This window comes from Colius striatus, chromosome 4 (assembly GCF_028858725.1).
Source record: "Colius striatus isolate bColStr4 chromosome 4, bColStr4.1.hap1, whole genome shotgun sequence".
NCBI classification, from domain to species: Eukaryota; Metazoa; Chordata; class Aves; order Coliiformes; family Coliidae; genus Colius; species Colius striatus.
This window is the reverse complement of record NC_084762.1, coordinates 57,145,672-57,165,853: the sequence shown is the minus strand read 5'-3', so window position 1 is coordinate 57,165,853 and position 20,182 is coordinate 57,145,672. Positions and strand designations below refer to the sequence as shown.

General features: G+C 40.7%; 1 protein-coding gene across 3 annotated transcripts in view; it reads right to left on the bottom strand.

The window, feature by feature from the left end:
* Positions 1-20,182, bottom strand: part of LYN (LYN proto-oncogene, Src family tyrosine kinase) — a 53,951-nt gene that overhangs the window by 17,053 nt on the left and 16,716 nt on the right. For 2 of the 3 annotated variants that reach the window (XM_061996056.1, XM_061996057.1), the window contains exons 2-10: positions 15,072-15,208; positions 13,885-13,933; positions 13,682-13,787; positions 13,240-13,338; positions 13,027-13,130; positions 11,120-11,269; positions 9,703-9,855; positions 2,192-2,374; positions 1,224-1,300 (exon numbers count right to left, since the gene is read on the bottom strand). In XM_061996056.1, the coding sequence (XP_061852040.1) occupies positions 1,224-1,300; positions 2,192-2,374; positions 9,703-9,855; positions 11,120-11,269; positions 13,027-13,130; positions 13,240-13,338; positions 13,682-13,787; positions 13,885-13,933; positions 15,072-15,203 (1,053 nt within the window). In that variant the 5' untranslated portion in view covers positions 15,204-15,208. The remainder of the gene's footprint in view (positions 1-1,223; positions 1,301-2,191; positions 2,375-9,702; positions 9,856-11,119; positions 11,270-13,026; positions 13,131-13,239; positions 13,339-13,681; positions 13,788-13,884; positions 13,934-15,071; positions 15,209-20,182) is intronic. The other variant, XM_061996058.1, reaches the window with a different exon arrangement.

Genomic DNA, 20,182 nt, shown 5'->3' with positions numbered 1-20,182 from the left:
TTCCTCATGTCCTCATGAATTGTGAGCACAACAGGGTATGACAGTCTGTAAACTAATGCATAATAAGAGCCTGGAAAAGTTTTTATGCCTTTATTACCTATTAGTAACATGAGCTACAACCTCCAAGAGCACAGTTCTTTTTCTAATGTGTCTCCCTGGACATCTAATGCTGGCAACTGTCTGAGGCAAAACACTGGGCTCCAGACACCTCTGATCCAGGCTTTGACACACAAGCCACCCTGCAGTCTCTCTCTTCAGCTTTTGTTTATGATGTGGGATAACATTGTATACTACTTTTGAAATCCCTAAAAGAGGAGACTGCAGGGGGATCTCATTAATATTTACAAATATCTACATAGTGAGTGTCAGGAGGTTGGGACATCCTTTTCTTTGATGGTATCTAGCAACAGGACAAGGGGTAATAGGATGAAGCTGGAACACAGAAAGTTCCATTTAAACATAAGAAAAAACTCCTGTATTGTGAGGGTGAGGGAGCAGTGGCACAGGTTGCCCAGGGATGATGTGGAGTCTCCTTCCTTGGAGATCTTCAAGACCTGCCTGGACACATTACTGTGTGACCTGATCTAGGTGGATCTGCTTCTGCAGGGGGGTTGCACTAGATGATCTCTAAAGGTCCCTTCCAACCCCCACCATTCTATGATTCTATGGAATGATCATCACGGTTCATCAATCAGATACTAGTACCTGAAACATCAATTGATTTTGTTTCATTTACTTTGCTGTAATTTACATAAGAATTGGAAACTGACAATACTCTGTTGAGATTAGCAGAGAAATTTGACAAACAGGCCTAACCTAGGAAGTAAAAATGACACATTTATTAACAGTGAAAGACTCTCAGCAGCAGACACTCACTAACATGTACTTAGACTTTCCACTCACAGTTGCTTAAAGTGAAAACAGCCTTTCCACGCGGGAAAGTGGCTGTGTACCACTGCCATCTAAGCAGGACACTGCTGCCTTCTAAGTGAGTCACCAGCAGTATCCAGGAGCTAAACCTAACTTCACGTATTCCCTTTGAAACATCTTTAATCTATTCCGTCCTTTCAAGTAACCATTTTTGCTCAGACCAAAACTTATCTGAAAATAATATTCTTTTTTCGTGCAAAAAAAGAGAAGTGAAGAGCAAGTTGGCCAGCACGAATTCTGGACTCAGAGAGAAACAAAGTCCCTGAATTTTGAGCATCTTTCTTAACATTTACCTGAGCAGAGAAGTCGATTAGCTTTGGAAGCAACAATTTACTTCCTTCATCGCTCTTCAGAAAATCCAGCAAACTTCCTGTGACAACAAAGAAAGGTTAAGACAATGCAGCTTATTAGCCAAACATAAGTTACTCCAATGCTCCAATTTTTGGGGTCACAAAATTCTCGCAGTGAAGTGTTTTGAGGTATTTTCAAGTTGGCTACAGTAAGGCAGTCTCTTTACACCATTTAACAACAGTAACATCCAAGTCAACATGTCAGGCATCCAGACTTTGCCATTTCTCCAAGTGTAGAAAACTCCTGTCAGACCATCCCTGAGTTGAGTGGTGTTGAGTTTGGCAAGTACCCTGGTCTACTGCCTTTAGGGAAAGCTGTTTAGGAGAATCACATATATTAATCCTTTCCAAGTCATAAAGAGTAAATGTCTCAATGCTTGTTTGTGAAGTTAATCAGAAGAATTGCTTGAAAACAGAACAGACTAAGAAAAACTACCACCTGAGACAACGTGAGAAGGAAACCTCACTTATTTTGTGCAATAAAGCTCTAATAATGTTTGTCCTTTTTTAATAGTGCAGCAATCTTTGCAAGACTGCACATTACTGACCTCAATGCATACATATTGATCAATTCAAAGGCCACATGAAGGAATTTCTAAAGTCTGTTTTAATCACTTTACTATGACACCAGACACAAAATTCAGAGCTGTTTCGGGGATTATGCTCTGTGTCTGAAACAACTGATAATGCCACAAGCAAGAAAACTGTAAAAATAGCTTATTTCACAAATGCAGCAGTGAATCTCAAACCCAAGGCCTCAGCCCTCCTCTAGGATAGGTGCATTCAAAAGAACAAGGCTAACATCCCACGGTTTCATTTTTTCTTCCTTCTTTTTTAAAGAAAGGGGACCAATTTAGGAGAAGTAGAAGAGTTTACCAATCTATTGCCTGCAGATCCAGTGTTGTTCTCACCTTTTGCCATGAATTCTGTTATAATATAGATCGGTTCCTCTTTGGTCACTACAGCATAAAGCCTAACGAGCTTATCATGCTGAAGTGTTTTCATGAGATTGGCTTCCTCCAGGAAGGCTTGCACAGACATCGTTCCAGGCTTCAGAGTCTTCACAGCCACTTTTGTACTGTTGTGATAGTAACCTAAAAGGAGGGAATATCACCATCAGTGTGCACTTCAAGTCACTCTGAGCCACACAGCACCCTGGCCAGGAGGAATTTGTAAAGCAGGTGAGAGGCTGGATTCCAGTAATAGCTAAAAGCCTAAGAGCAAGTGCCAGGTGTAGCACAAATATTTATGCTAGAATTCCTTTTTATTTCGCAACTGACACAACACTGGAGTGAACAGTGTTCCATTCTCTATTTTTAGAAGAAAAAGAGAAAGCCATTAAATTGTCTTCTTATCAAGTTTCCATTTACAAGCAGCTCTTAAATGTTCAAGCAATCAATAGGTGTTTAAAAAGTATCCACATAAGTTGTCTTGGGATCTAACAGGGTCCATGGATTGCTTGTGAAATTCTGGAGCATCTTTAAATTCCGTGATTACAGCTATTTCCAGCACACTAGTCTCAGGCTTATGATGGTTTCTCTAACTCTCTGTGCCCAAAGCAGAGCATTACAGGAAAGTGCAATCAAATGAGGGTTCTCATGACTGCCAGGTCTGTAATCCTGCAGCATTCAGAACAAGATTTAGGACCTGATAACTTCTTATCATGTAGCCTACGTCAAGACTGGAGGAGATTAGGGCTGTTTCATTTCTCTGTTTATCAAACCTTCCAATATAACACTTGAATTCTGTACAAAGCGACTATCGCTGAAGGGAAAGGCAGTGAATTCTTGTGTGCTTTAATGTTTTCTGAACACAAAATAAATGCTAAAATAGCATTACAAATACAGTAGCAAACACTGATTCTAAAGTTTATCTTGTGAAGTAATTTAACTTGAAAAAGAAAAGAAATAAGGGAGAGAGAAAAATGCAACTGTTGCCCTCCACCATAACCCTTTCAGCATTGCTAAAATATTAAGAAACATAAGAAATCAGTAGCAAAGCAAGAAACTCATTTCCAGATCTTAACGGATTGCTCTAACCACTACATCTTCTATCATCATTTGAGAAAAGCCACTATACCTATCATGTGATTATTAAACACATTTTTCCAAACATGGATGGCTCAAAGCATAACAAAGACATGCCTCTAAATGAGCTAATAATAAGAAATTACAACTACAGGTCACATTTGCTGTTAGACTCAGATATACAATTTATACCTGGCAGAAAAACAGGTATATTTCCTTCTGTGCTCCCAATTTGTTGAGTAGTACTGAACATACTAGCTAATACTGTTATTTCTGTGAAGCAATTGTGACCAACACAGTTAATATTCATGTAACAGTATTTTACATTCACGAAAGAGATCTATCAAACTAGAGTTCTAGTTGCAGGAAGTTTATGCCACTCACCCACACCTCACCCACACTGATGTTTTCTGCAGGAAAACAGTCTAACCTGACCTTCTGGTGGTAATACACAAAGCAAATTAACTGATGAGAGCACTAGAAATAATGGATGCTTGTCTCTCTCTCATGTTCATTTATTTCATCAGGTATTGGGAGAGATGAGACACCAAAACACTGAGGAAAGGTGGTCATGAGCTCTATTAGCACACACAATGACTTCTGTAAAAAACAGACCCTTGACAAAACTAGAACTTGTGACCTCTCATTCACTCATTCTCAGCAAAATCAGTTTGCTTGATTTGGGCTGAGGACCACATCAGACCTGGAGCAGGCAGCATAATTTTAATATGTGTCTTTACCACCTCAGCTTAACAGAGTCCTAGTCCTCAGGCCAGGTTACTTAGCATTACCATGAGAACCTCTGTGGTAGTGTCCAGCGTCGCCTGCTTTACAGGCATACCCTTACTGGACAGCTAAGAAACTGCAGCTCTTGTGCAGGCTGAGGGAGAGTTGGGGACCTCAAAGCACTTCAGCTGGTGACAGCAAATGTAATGTTCAATCTGCATCCCAGAAGGATTCCAGTGGTGCACAAAGAGCTGTGGGAAGGGGTGGCTACAGCATCACATCAGCCTCGCTTCATACAGCTCCTGTGGCTCTGAGCCCTTGGCTAACATCCGCCTTGGCTGAACAGAACCTGGCTCTGGGTGCAAACCCAGCACTTGCTACGTCACAGTACGCCTTGCCATATGACAGGAATGGACTTATGGTCAGTTTGCTACCTAGGCAAGAATTCAAAGAGATAGATAAGCCATAAAACCGTTGCTCACATCTAGAACATCTGACATAAAATTCACTTTCTTTGCAACTAACGTTCAGCTCGTGTGTGCACTGTAAAAATCCATTTCTGATGCTGATGAGAGGCACTGGCAAGGTTGTCTTGGTTTGTTTTTAGACACCTTTTAATAACAACATTTCTGTGGTAGTATTTACTCTGATTTTTCTAACAGTTGCATAAGAAAATACATTTCCAAAATGTGTATTACTTACATTCTAATTTGGGGGTTAACAAATTTCACACCTGAGATGCAAGCAAGAAGTGCCTCATTAATAAAATAAACCATAATGGCTTTATTTGGCTTGTTAACTTTTCTCTTAGCACTGCTTGAGAATTCTCTTCATGGATTATTAATACCACAGAGCATAATGATTCACATCATATCAGTGCACACTAGGAACAAAAATGCATAAAACATAGACCCCGCTTTTGCAGTACTACCTTGCTTCATCACACCACTACAGCAGCTGCCCAGATGCACTGAACTCCGTGACCAAAACCCTCCATTTCATGGCAGGAAGCAAATCGCCCTGTGGTTTAGACTTCTGTTAAAAATTAAATGTGATAGTATACCAGTCTGAGGAATGTGATGATGTATCACACAGAGAGCCCATGTTCTTCTCTACCTGTTAGAATACAGTTCTCCAAAAACTGTGTTTCAGATATTTCTTTTGGAGTTGATTATGATTATTTTGATGGAGTAGTACCTTGGACAGTCAGGTTGCCCCCAGACTCTTGCATGGGCTTAATCAGACCAAGCCATGCTATGAATTTATAACAAACAATAATGAGGTTGAACCTACCACTTCTAATTAGATCTCCAGGACTGAAGATGAACAACTTTGTGAACAAGCCTGCAAGATGCAGCTTTCTCCTTTCTCTGCTTTCACAGTAATTCCCTGCAAGGTTATACCAGCAACAACTTGTTTGAGTTACGAAGGTGAGACACTGTTAGAAGCCAGATAATGTCTCAGGTTGTTACAGCTGCAGGAGGTACTGGGGAAGAGACCGAGGAACAGCAGCTTCTCTGCATCCTAGTGCACGCCAGCACATCCCTCCTCCGTCACCAACTACAGCCATCACTGGGCTGGAGAGCAGGGACATGCAACAATAGCTCCATCTCTAGCTCATTTCCACACAGCCCACTAAATGTGAAAGCAGAAAGTATTGGCTGCAGATTCTCTGCACAGGTTCACAGGCACATTCTGAAGGAGCACAGCCAAGTGCTTGGGGGATACAAAGGTCTGCTTTTTACTCCTAGGCTTTTGTCAGTCCTCCTGTAACATAAGGTAACTTCCTCCAAAATGCACAAGAAGCCAAAAGTGTACTTATGGATGAACTAAAAAGACAATAAAAGGACGCTGGCAAATCTTTGCATTTCAGTAACTATTATCTATGTCTTCCCATATATCAAAGAATCGCAAAAGGGCTGAGGTTGGAAGGGGCCTCTGGAGGGCACCTGATCCTACCTGCCTGATCAAGCAGGACCATCACCTAGAGCTAGTTGTCTTGGACTGTATCTAGTTGGGTTTTGAATATCTCCAAGATGGAGATTCCACAGCCTCTCTGGGTAATCTGTTCCAGTGCTTGGTCATTCACACACTGAAAAATGGTTTCCTGATGTTTAGAGGGAACCTCCTGTGTCACAGTTTGTGCCCACTGTCTCTGGTCCTGTCACTGGGCACCACTGAGAAGAGCCTGGCTCTGTCCTCTTTGCACTCTCCAGGTTTTTACAAACATTGATGAGATCCCTCTGAGCCTTCTCTTCTCCAGGCTCAACAGTCCCAGCTCTCTCAACGTTTTCTCACTGGAGAATTGCCCCCGTCCCTTCATCATCTTTGTGGCCCTTTGCTGGACTCTCTCCAGTAGCTCTGCATCACTCTTTCCTGAGGTGCTCAGTTCCTCCCAATGGGACACTATTCCTTCTGAAACTACCATTCAAAGCACCCTTCAACACGAAATTTATTTAGTTATTAGACCATGGAACAATATTTCTTGCCAATTCACACTGGCTGGGAAATGATTTCACTCTGTATGAGGAGGGTAGGTAACAACCACCTCTCTAATCAGGACGGTGTTAACAACTAGGTTGCTTCTCAATTTCCCTACATACCTCTGATGTCCTGGCTATCATTACAACACATAGTGTTTGTTGATATCTTGCACTGCACAGCCAACCTAACATATCTTTTCCAGCTTGAACTTCCTTGCTTCTAAGATTAACCACGTTCCTGATTCGACAGGATCTGAGCCATGCAAATCAGCTTTTCTTGCTTCAGAAAGGAAGCAGAGAAGAGGAAACACGGCGATCGCTTTCACAGTACATTAATTTTTCTCACAGCACTGCAATTCAGATGCAGGGGTTAGGCCCAATTTAGATGTTAAAATAATGACACAAACAAGAGGAAACATCTTGAACCAGAAACACCCTTTTAAAGTTTTAGCCTTTGCATCTGTGTGCGTGTGCCTGCGGAATGAATCACTTCCCAAAATGATCTACATTTTCAAGCAGGTGATTACTTTCTGCCACAAAGTCTTCCGTCGCGTCTCCTTGCCAGTTAAAAACTTCTTGCCTTGGTTTATTAGACAGAAAAAACTGCACAATGTTTGACACTTGTCTTGACTAGTATGTAAATTGTCACTCGTATATCACAGCCAGAGGGTTTCTTAAGCTTTTTCTCATGAAGGCAGATACAAGGCTGAATTTGGCTATATTATACTACAGAGACCTACAGCCGAATTAGAGCTTTCCGCTTGACATTGTAATCGTGTGTGGAATTTGCCACTGAAACAGCGCCACTCTGTCCTTTACTTTCTAAACAAGACCATCTCTTCAAAGTAGTGACATTCCTATGAGGCTGCTGCACTCATACATGCCATCAGAGACCCCTTCATAATGTGTATCCTGGTAAGCTTTGGGATATACTTTTGAGTTGCTCAAAAAGGCCCTGCCTATAGAAAATTCAGTAATAAAAACAACAATAACAAATACTGCAACTGTAACAATTTTATAACTATTTACATACAACTTGCCAAAAGAAGATTCAGGAAATGGCTACGACAACGTCTTGACCTGCAAAAACATGCTAAGGAAGACTTTGGGAGGAAGGTATAGTTTACCCCAAATAAGGTGGCAATGCCAACAAGTGTGTATGTAATGAATAGTACATGGAACACGTGACACAGAACCATAAAGAATATTCAGATGCCTGAATAGGCAGCCATTTAAAAGCAAGAGGATTAAATAATCTATACAGAACGTGATTAGATACTGGTTATAGTCCATTGCCAGAGGAAGTGACTGAGGCTGAGAAAACATTGTTCATAAGCAAACAAAGCTACTTATGGTTATAATAATTAATATTTTGGGGTTTTTTTTGTTTGTTTTTTTTCCCTAGGTGTATATATTAACATTTATAAGTTTTAAGTCATAGGACACTTTCATTATTGGGGCCTTGCATGATAATTCAAGGTAGAAGCTGAACAAGCTCTAACTTACTACGTCACCTACTTTCTGAGCAGCAAGCTGGCAGATAATAAACTTGGACTGCATCCCTTTTTTTCACAGTACAGCAGTCCCATGCATTATGCTGCAGTGTCTTCTTTACCAAGAAACAATGAAAACTCTACACATAATTCTCTAAAAGAAACGATTTCTTTTTATTTCACATTCTTTACCACTTTCTGATTTGAGAAGCCCATTGATTTTGAGAATTGGGAGACACACCTTACTATAACCTTCCACTTCCCCTACAAAATATAACCAAATAAACCCCTACTGTTTCTGACCTTCTAAATTACAGTACTTACATTTTTTTTCCTTTAAAAGACACAAAAGGATTTGTTCCACATCTCTGTTGGGTATCTTCCCTCTCAAAAACCCTCTCTTCTCACAAGAGGGTGTAGCCTGGGACTGGTTTTGCTGTTTTACAAGTATATCAGATCACCCTCAAATGCACTCACTTTCTAAATGACTCTGAAATGACACTTCTTTCAGCAGCTTTAAATACTCATGTACTGGTTTTGCCTGGGCCAGATTTTTTTGGTAGTAGGGAGGCTACAGGGATGGCTTCTTTGTTTAAAGATCTGCCAGAACCTTCCCCTGTAGCTGACAGGGCTAGCGCCAGTCAGTTCTGAGATGTACCCACAGCTGACCCAGGCCTGGCCAGTTAGTGATGGAGGTAACGTCTCTGTGAATAACTTATTGGAGAAGAAGTTGCTGTGCAGTTGCTGAACTGCAGCAGCAACAGGGAGTAAGAATGTGAAAACATCCCTGCAGACACCAAGGTCAGTGGAGGAAGGAGAGGAGGGTGCTTAGGCCCTGAAAGAAAGACTCCCCTGTGACCTGTGGTGAAGACCACAGTGAGGCAGCTGTGCCCCTGCAGTCCATGGAGGCCACCGGGGAGCAGAGATCCACTCACAGCCTGTGGAGAAGCCCACACTGTAGCAGGTGGATGCCTGAAGGAGGCTGTGACTGCATGGGAAGCTCACCCTGGCGTGAGTTCCTGGCAGGACCTGGGAGCCCGTGGGGAGAGAGAGGAGCCCATGCCAGAGCAGGTTTGCTGTCATGACTTGTGATCCTGTGAGGGACTCAGGCTGGAGCAGTCGGTACCTGCAGGACTGTTCTGTCTGTGGATGACCCACATTGGGGCAGGGTGTGAGGAGCTGCCTCTGTGGGAAGCCCCATGCTGGAGCAGTTCGTGAGGAACTGCAGCCCATGTTAAGGACCCATGTTGGAGAAGTTCATGAGGGACTGTCTCCTGTGGGGAGGGACCCCACACTGTAGCAGTGGGAAGTGTGATGAGGCCTCCCCCTGAGAAGAAGCAGCAGCAAAGTCCACCTGTAATGAACTGACCACAATCTCCCATCCCCTGTGCTGCTGGCAGGGAAGGAAGGAAAGTCCTGGGAAGAGAGAGGGGTGGGGGTACATGTTTTATGATTAAGTTTTATTTCTCATCTCCCTGCTCTTACTGTTCCTTTAATAAATCAAACCTTTTTCTCCCCACGTTGAGTCTGTTTTGCCCGTGATGGTAACTGCTGAGTGATCTCCCTGTCCTTATCTCAACTTACAAACCATTCATTATATTTCTGTCCTGTCAATTTTAGGAGGGAGGTGATATTATGACTTGGTAGACACCTGCCTAAATCACCACAACTCATTTCAAAGGAATAAACTTACCCATCCAGACTTCTCCAAACTGACCAGCTCCAAGTTTCTTCACTAATTTAATTGATTCCCGTGGAATTTCCCATGCATCTTTATCCCATGGTTTTTGAGGCTTGGGACTAATACAAGCTTTTTCCAGCTTTCTGCATAAGCCATCTGATTGCTCTGGTTTTCAAAGGAAAAACAAAATAAAAAATCCATTATGCTTGTGTGCCTCATGACTTGAGACAAACATTACTTAATTGCAGGTGTGCACTAACGAGCTCAAAATAATGTTCAAAATAAACAGATGCTTTGATAAAAATGTAACCTTTCTGTTCCTTTCACATCACTGAAATTTAGTATTCAGAGACAAATTTAATGAAGAAGTGTCACATGCATATGGTTATTATCAGATTATAAAGAGGTTTTAGTACAACTTGTACCAAATCAACGCACGTAAGAACTGATTACTGACAGTATGTTGATGAAGATGCACACTGGAGTCAGGCTTGGGAACTGTACTCTGAATTTCTCTTTAAATTTGTTTGCAGCATGTTTTCAGACACACGTTCATGCAAACATAAGTAGGTGACCATTATTTTTTTTCCAGACACTGACTAGCTACAACTGGTCAAATAATTCTCAGGTTTTCTAGCTGAGCCAAAGAATTACCACACATGTCTAACAACTCAGAAGAATTTCATAGCCAAGTCTTCAGCATGGCTTTGAAAAATCACTATGTGATTTTCTGTCCTATGTTTTTCGTGCTTTCAGTCTTCTCAGTTCCAAGACTAAAACCCTCGTAATTTGGAACTATCCACCAGGAGGCTTTGCAGAAAAGTCACTTTTGTAGCTAAAACACAGGTAGAAACTTATCCCTTCCCCTTGGCCTCAGATTGTTTTTTTCTTAAAAGAAATGTATATGTCCTATGCAGGTGCAACTTTCTTTCTTTGAAGTCAACAGAATTTTACTTCCTTCAAAATGCCATTAACAATAAATAACTATTTTAAAATAAATAATGAAAACCATTCCATGCTCGACACCAGGTACAAAAAGACACCCACAAGTCTATGTGTATTTCTGTTACTTGTGAATATAAGCTTACTCTCAAATACAGAATTCATTTATTTACAGTGGAGGCAATTCTTACTATAACTTCACATCAACGTAACTTTGATGAGGCGTTTTATAAAGCTATTCTTTGTTTTGCAGTAGTATGCTACAGAGCAAGCAGCATTAAGTCTGATCATGATAACAACATTGCTTGGGTTCCATCCAGTTTTATTTGATCTTTGGTAACATGAATGCCTGGGGTATTTAGAAAAAAGAAAAGGGAAAAAAAAAAAAGAGTAAAAGGCTTGAAACAAAAGAAGAAAGCATTTCTTTTCCTTCACAGCAAATAGTGGCTGTATTCTATGAAGTAATTCACTAATTGTTTTAACTTACTTTGATAATGTTTGATCATATCATTGATGTTGGGAAAAGTTATTCTTGGAGAGATGTAGAATCCTCCATTGTCTAAACTCCTAATTTTGTAGTGCTTAATAACATCGCCATGCTGTGGATCATAGTCTCTTATGGAGAGAGAATAGCTGCCTGTAGATAAAGAAAAAATTATTATTAACAGAGACCAAAAGTCCCCAGTGTCCACGTATATACAGCTGAGCCTAACAAAGTCACCTTTTTGTCTGTTTTCACTCCCTTATTTCCTCAAAAAGCATTTTGCAATCAACAGGAGGAAGTTAAGCAACAGCCAGTCCTGAACTGGTCACCAAAATGCTTACAGTCACACTTTCTTTTTCAATCTCACGCAACAAACTCAGGAGTTCCATAACCCAGGCAGCCCCCAATCCAATGCCCACTTCTGCAGAAAGTGCCCTCAGCTCGAGAGGGCCTGCCTGGGAAAGCAAGGCTGGGGCTCTTACCCTCCCTCCCTGGGCATATGCTGAAATGCACAGATCAGCACTTTAGAAAAGGAACAGGCTGGATGGCCTGGGCCAGCCATCAAAGGGATAGTTTGAGATGGCTTCAGGCACGTAGGAGTGAGAGCAAACAGGAGAGGACAATCTCTGTTAGTCCTAGAGAATGTAACCACAGCCGGGATTTAAGATGGAGCAGCAGAGCATCTGCCCTTAACTACAGAGCTCTTTGTATGCTCTAAGCATGTCATCGATTTTCAAAGGATAAGAAACCACCTCACCTCCTTCTCTCTTCCCACAAATGGATCCAGTGACAGAATGGGACAGAAAGAAATATTCTGAGGGTACTTTGCCTTATTCTCTGCAGCCTATGTTGAATTTGGGAGTTTTTCTTTGAGTTAGGAGTCTTCACTTGAGAGCACAGAAATGATGATACAGGCCCATTACAGAGAGCTGCCTAACCAAGAATCTGCAGGGTTAGCACCACAAAAGCTGCCCTGAGGAGAGGACAGACATATGACCCACTGAAGGGATTCGTCCTCTGGAGGATGTAGTGTTAGAGTATCCAGCTGGAATATCCAGTCAGGCTGCTATCTAGAGTCCAGATGCTCTGGCAGAATTCTCCTACACTTTTCTCAAAATCCTAGCAAAAGAGTTTGAAGGTTTCACTAAGTTTTTCAGGACAAGTCTGTACCAAAAAGCTTTTGGAATAAAAATGCACTGCAGTGTGAAAGCATAAACTCTCACTATGCACTAACTACATGTTAAAACTTGTAGCAATGAACTTAATCATAGAAGATTATCAAATGCAGCATCTACTATTTCCAGTGAAAAATGTCCTTCAAAAAAGGGAATCACAAATGTTAGGAAGAGATCACTCACTTTATTCAGTCCTGCTTCTTTTCAGTGTAATTGCACACACACACACATAAAAACACACCTTTTTTTTGCCTCCCGTGTCAACATTGACTGTTACTCATCGAGTAACTCTCATCCTTCTTTCCCTGGCGATTTCCTCATCCTTCTCACCCCTACAGATAGAACTGCAGAAAATCCACACACTAGGACATGCTGGGACTACTCCACACTCAGTGACACCTGATGCCAATTTTTGTGAAGACAGATTGTATGTTTGGGACATTCTTTTTTTCGATGGTATCTAGCAACAGGACAAGGGGTAATGGGATGAAGCTGGAACACAAAAAGTTCCATTTAAACATAAGAAAAAACTATTTCACTATGAGAGTGATGGAGCAGTGGCACAGGCTGCCCAGAGGGGTTGTGGAGTCTCCTTCCTTGGAGGTCTTCAAGACCCGCCTGGACATGTTCCTATGCGACCTGATCTAGGTGGACCTGCTTCTGCAGGGGAGTTGGACTAGATGATCTCTAGAGGTCCCTTCCAACCCTATCATTCTATGATACCCCAAAGCCTACCTTTTAATGTTTCACTTTCTCTGATAAGGAAAGCTCCAGGACTATTTCCAGGAGCCAGGAGCTGTCTTTCGGCATCTTTTCGGGTTATGTCTTTGAAGAACCATCTGAAAAGTATTTCAAAGAGTTAGAACCACTTATTTCCCTCACCCAGAAAGGATACATCACCAGGGTGAAGACGTAGTTTGCCAGTATTTAGAGTCTGGGACAACTTACTCTTCTGTTTCCAGGGTGTTTACTTTTGCTACATAGTTGCTGGGAATGAAGCCTTCCTTCCTTGTTGTGAGAGATTTTGCTTTCCACCATTCTCCCAGCCTGAAAACCAGAAACAACTGTATTAGTCACAGGACAGGAAAGTGATAAAGTGTTATTTGTGTTCTACCGTGTTGAAAGCTTTGTCCACGCTGGAGAGAGAAGCAGCATCTTCTCTTTGAACTTGAGCCCTCTGAGAAGATGTCGGTTCCATCGGATGGATGTTTGGTTGCTGTTACCGAGCAGCAAAGTCCAAATGTTCCACATGCATTTGTATTTTCACATATAAGGGAACTCTCTTACCATTCAGAGTCTCATGTTATGAGCAGGATATCAAAATGTTAAAAAGACAATTAGATAAGCTTAAAGAAAAAATACAATACAATCAGTACACTGTCATACTTACTCCTCAATAACTTTCAGTTTTTCTCCTTTTCTGAAGGACAAGTCATCTTCATGAATGCCATCATAGGGATACAAAGCTACCACAATGGCTCCATGCTCCTCTGCTTCTACACAGGCAGAAAGCCAAAGACATGACATGCTGGCATTATTTCACAGGCTGATGTGGGCACAGCACATAGCAGTAAGGGACCTATGAAAACATACCTTCAGTGACAAACCTCTGTCCCGGTAAGAGCTGTGCTTCTGTATTTGCCTACAATGAAACAAATCTTTAATTAAGCAGTTTTAGATCTTTGTGACAATACTAAATTACAATTACATAGTATTCAGTTGCTTTAGTATCATCTTGCATGTCTTAAAACGCAATGCTCCAGTCTTTTCCCACCATTCTTCAAAAATGAATTATAACACAAAAAAATATAAGTCCCCACTAGACTTTGAATTGAGCACCTCAGATCTCAGGAAGGCATGATGCAAGCTCTGCTGAAGAGGTTTCACTATAGTAATTTTTACAGGATAGTCATTAACACATAGCTGTTATGCTAAAGACCTGCTAGCATAGTTATGTTGCCAAGACCGTGCAAGATAAAAAAGAGAAAATGGAGTATTTAAAAAGAAAATAATGGCAGTTTGTGATGCGTGTCTGTTGACTTGGGTGCCAGCTGGTACAAGCATGGCCCCTGAACAAGGGCAGTCAGGAAATAATGGTTCCTCAGCACAGTAGAGAGGGTGGGGAAAAAGGTATTAGCAAGTCTGCGAAACAGCAAAGCCACTTGGTGGTATCTGATAGAGTTCCCTTTCCCAGAACCTTTCCTTTCTCACCCCAGGCAGCACACGTGGAACTGTCATTGGCCTGTTCCTCCTGCACCACCGCGCTGCACTCTTTACTCCCCTCCCATCCCCACCTATGCATCTCGTGCGAGGGCAAGTAGTGACTTTCACTGAGTAAAAGGGAAGTTGACTAGAGCTAGTAAAGAATTGTCCATGATTACTTCAGACTTTTCAAATAGAATAATCAACACCTGCATCCCAATGGTTACTAAAACCCCAACACGCATGCTTTTTAAAACAGTTCTAGACTACTCCAGGTTTTCTAAAGTCACCTAGCGGACTTCTACATGTGTTGCTGTATTTAGACCAAATGTCGCCAAGGGTTACTGTTTTCATGCAGAAAACTATGACAAACAAAGTAATTGAGTAACAAACTGCTAATTTTTGTATTTTTTGTTTCTTTAAGTACTTTTAATCGTTGTGGGTGAACTGCACAACATTAAAAATCCAATTGTGGATTAATGAATTTCTTCATGCATGTGCTTTGGATTGAAGTTTAAGTTATGCCAGTCATGCTTTGATCTTGCTACTGGAATTCTCCCCTGAGACTATCTACTTACTGGCCTTTGCTGTTTATTGGACGTTGGATCCCTCACATAAATAGTTCGTTCAGTTTTACGTACTGGTTGATTCTTCAAATCTAGCCCATCTCCATGCAGATTCTCTTTGCTTTTTGATTTTATACATCCCATATTTCCTGTTGGAATAAAAGAGGTATTAAACCAAAACATTACGTTATAAACAAGCCATTTCCCATGCAACCATCTGGGCTAAGCAGCAGAAACTTTTCAGACACAACAGTGTATGAGGAGAACAACCGAAGGTTAGGAACACACGCTGAAAGCTCTTTTCTGCTGCAAAAGAAAGAAATTCTTTCTTGTCCCAATCCACAGATCAAGTAAATATTTTAAGAGTTATTTACCATTTCATAATTTTCAGATTTATTATTTCTCCTCCCCAAGTCGCTCCCCCCCCAAAAATCCCTTCATCTTTCTGATACTTCCATGCGCTTCAAAATAGATAGAAGAAAAATTTAATTACTGTAGCGACGACTTATTTCTGCATGGTTTAAAGAAAAGGCTTCTTTGGAAGATGTAGGAAAAGCTTTCAGTCCAAATGACGAGAACTTCAGCTGGAGTTAGCAACGTCTCTATCTCCTCCACTTCATTTTGCTTACGCCAGTCTAGTAAGGAGCTCTGTTTGATTCAAATCCCCATCTCACGTGAGTCTGATGACTTGTGTAATCCCAGTTCCATGGCAGAGATGCTGTTACTGTGACCTTCAGTAATGAATCTGCTTCCTTTTAGAGCAGTCTAAAATAGCCAATGTGTGTGTCTGCGACAGCAAATCACCACACAAGTATTTATTCTTCAATACAATTTAGAAGGATAATCCTTCTCTCAGGATGTGCATCCATGCTAAATCAGATGAGATACAGCTGTTAGCATCTACATGACTGGAACCTGACTGCTAATCCTGTGATGTAATTACCTAGTACTTTGGCAAGCACATATACAACATTACCTCTATATTCCTCCCTCAGAGGAGAGGAGTTATACTTACTCTTCGAAGAATCCAATACAAGTGCTTTTCAAACCTCTCCTTCCTTCCTCTCTCTCTCTCCTTTCAGGTCAGTGCTCTAATGCTAGGTTCACAGTCACATTTTCCCTTGCAGGCGCACAGTCTCACTCCCTCTCCTGCCCTAATTAATCTTTAAAGCCAGTTTTTTGAAGAACAATGTAAAACCTAAGAGCTCAGTGCATACACGGGCTCAAGTAAGCCAGCACTGATGAAAACACCGCTGGAGAAGCTAAAGCAGATTGTTAACATCCTATACTACATCTCACTTTTACCTTCATCTCCAGGATAGAAAAGGTCATCATAGTAAACAGTTAAAGTAGTGGAGGTGTCCACTTGCAGATACAACTGTTTCAATGTTACACACCCTACCCCTGCAGGTAGCCAGATTGGTCCTGGTTCATATTAAGACTTGCGATCTTGTAACAATACTAGTTCTACTACTAATCCTAAATTCTAACCCTGTAACAATCAACCAAGGCCACATGCACACTCATGTGGTGGGTCTCAACTTCCCACATTTCCTTCATTTAATCTCCCATCCTGCCACTAAGGAACGAGGAACCACTCAGTTATGACAGATGCACTCTCCTGTCCACAGGTTGAACATTGTCTTCTAAACATGAGAGAAGGGTATCTTCTCTCCTGTCATTTCTTCAGTTTTCTGTCACCTATTGCCAACAAATTCCGGGTGTCCATGAATTTTCAGCAGTGATGCAGTGAACTGTAATACTGGTTTAAAAGCAGCATGAGAACTCATCACTCCCCCTCTCATCTTCTCTTGAAATAAAAATAAAAGAAATCACACAGAAAATTGAGAAGCTCTAACCAGGCATCATCATCCCACAGAGGCAGATAATACAGTTTCCCCTTCTTGAGTGTCAACATTTCAGTGTTCCCATACTCACTGAAAAACACTGAGGGGCACCTTCAGCCAGAACCTTCCCTTAGAAGATCTTTAGTGTGCTAATTTTAGTTTGTGGAAACATCCATTGGGAGATATCTCCAAATTCTCAGCTCTCTTACATACTAGCTGCTTTGAAATATTGAGAGGGATTATTTTGTAAGAATATTTATTCATTTATTTACAATTGTGTATATGATGCTTGTTCTGTAGTTAATGGTTCATAGGAAATTTCTGTACACCCATGGGCAGGCTGGTGTTTGCAAGCCTACCCTAGACATCAGGAAGCCCAGTGTTTAATTACCTGCTGTATCTGCAGGATCAAGTATTTAGCCACCTAAGTGCTAACCTTTTTGCTCTTGAATATTTCTGCTTCTACAGAACAAACAGCTAAAGTGGAGGACACATGAGGTAATTTGATCTAAGTTGTCAGCCAAAAATCCCTTTCCCTATTGCTGCAAAAAAAGCTGAAGATGGAGACTGCAGCTTGCCCCGTGCCGGTGTCAACCCAGAGAAAAGCATTTTTCCTCAGATTTTTGTTTTTCCTTTTCAGCTGTAAAGCTGCCAAGCACATGAACAGCTGTAACTTAAGCCTGCTGTGAGGTTGTGCTGGTAAGCTCAAGGTTGGCATTTGTTGGTGACAGTAACAACGCTGGAGCAACACCAATACACAGGTGCTCCATAATCCCACATAAGTCTAGTTGATGCTATGTGAAAGCACACAAATATAGTATGTGAGATAACACACATGAAGGCACCAAAAGAAAGAGAAGATCCTGAGCCTCATCATAAAGCAGTGGTTTTCCTTTTTCTCCTCTTGGGGATGTAAGACTGTTATCCTCACAGGACTTTGTTAGGTCTGCATTGGGGAACAGCCCCAACAGTTGGTGCTGAAGCCCACATCCGCTTTAAACAAAAGATTTTTGAACTCTTCAAAGGCCACAAGATCTTGTGTTTCTGTACATGTCAGCCCTCTGTAAAACTGTGTACATGGGGCTTGAGACTGCACATTTAAAATTCTGTAAGATTGGTCCCATGCCCAAAGCAAACCTAACTGTCTTGGTTTCAAAAGCTTCTGCTCAGTGACTGCTCAGTATATCTGCAACATTAGATGTATTTGTTTCCAGCCCAGTATTACACATTTTACTGAATCTGGTCTGGATCTTTCCTAGAGTTCTGAGAATGGTATCAAAGTAGATTCATAAGGGTCAGCTTAAACAGCAGGTGGTGACAGGAGAGTTTCAATCAACACACATTGCAATGCACTTAAAATACAAAATGCTGCTTAGTTACTAAAGTTAGTTTCACAAATGTTGGACCCTTGCAAATTACCCATACAAAAAAAGCAGCTCCAAAATACAAAATGTGTATGCAGTGTACATCTCCCTTAGTTTATACAGTAGTCATAAGGAAAATCTGAAGGGGGGAAGTTCATTCATGCATAAATAAAATATTTCACTCAGTGTAAAATGTTTATTTGCATAGCTCTCTGTCACCTTCTCACAAAGAGTATCAAGAAGTGTTTTGTGCAGATATAAAGAGAATACGTCAAGCAAAGGGCAATCCAGAGAGAGTGGCATCATTGCAAACGAAACTATGTTGTTGTTCGTCAGAGCTAAAAATAATATAGACATCAGAGGAAACGCTGTCAGTCCCTACTCAGATGCCTCCCATTCCAACAGTTTTGCAACACAGGAGATGCTACTTTTCATTTATTCTCCCATCTATACCTCTAGACATGAACAACAAACATTTAATTAAAAGAAACTCTATATACCACAGCTGCTAACTTTCATAAATGGATCTCTAAAAAAGTAACAGCTTCTCTTTTAAGAAAGAGAATATTGTATTTCATGGCTAAAAGGTAAGGAGAGGTACTTGAGTTAACGTCTGTAGCATAGTGACAGGAATCAGTTCAGGCACCCTTTAAAGAGCCACAGGAGTATTGACTAGAGCCATCAGACAGCTGCAGCAGGTTGTTCTAAAGACACCAATTTTGATGTTTACAGAGGCATTTGCCATGAATTTTCCCTCTGAATCCCCTATTTCATCTTGCTAGAGCAGCACTTCAGTCTTAATTGCAATATTGATTGTGGAAGGGAAGGGGTGTCAGAAACAAGTGTAACATTTTTCCAGGGTTAAAAGCTGCTGTCTATCCCCAAAATATTATTGCCTTATCATTACCAGCAGAGCAATGTGTCTAAAGCCACCAAACCCCTCATTTGCAAGCAGTCAAGGTTTGTGTGACCATTGCCTGACCATCCACTATCAGCAACATTTGAGGTTTCATTTCCTCCCAACACTTATCTTTTGCATCATCTACAAAATCAGTTTCATTTTTCATTGTGCTCATGGTCACCACTATTCTCCTCCCTGTGATTCTGTTACACATACTATTCATGATGCACATTAGAAACCGTTTCCTAAAACCCTACCTGAAATGTCTGAGCTCTTCTTGATTGAAATCATGCCTTCATGAAAATGATTCTCAAATTGTCACAGATTTTTCAACAGTTTTGAGTGGCTTCATTTTAATCTTTGCAGAAAATGCAGACTTTAAAAAAAAGCAACTAAAATAATAAAGTAACTTTTAAAAGAATCAGAACTACATCACTGAGTATATACAAGCAACTATTTCATTGCATAAATATCTGTTGTTTCAAAGTAATTATGTATTCAAATGCCAATTCTTTGGGTTGCTTAGGCTTTTAACAGATCCATCCAAATGTGTTTTAACAGATATGTATATAAATAAATTTGTATTCAATTACAAGTTTTATAAACAGTAAACTCTTAATTTAAGCCACAAAATTTCATATATGTAGATATAAAAGATATTCCTTAGCATTATAAATAAGAGAGAGACAGTGTATTAAGGAGTATAAAGAAAAAAATACAAAACAGAAGATCCCAAAATTACTCTGAGATTGGAACATTGCTTTATATTTAAGCTTTAGAATCAAAGAACAGGAAGCAATTGTTTACACTTACATATATAAAAAACCCAACTGGTTTAAACCTGGAGCTTCAAAGCAGTTTAGAGAGCAGAGGAGTAAATAATTTTATTTTTAAACATCTCTTTCAAAAACTGAAGTAAATGTCTCCTCTGTTTCATATGTTTCATTCAGGCCTTTAATGCCAGATTGTTTGCAGTTATTTCACAAACTATAAAGCCAGAGGTAACACTGT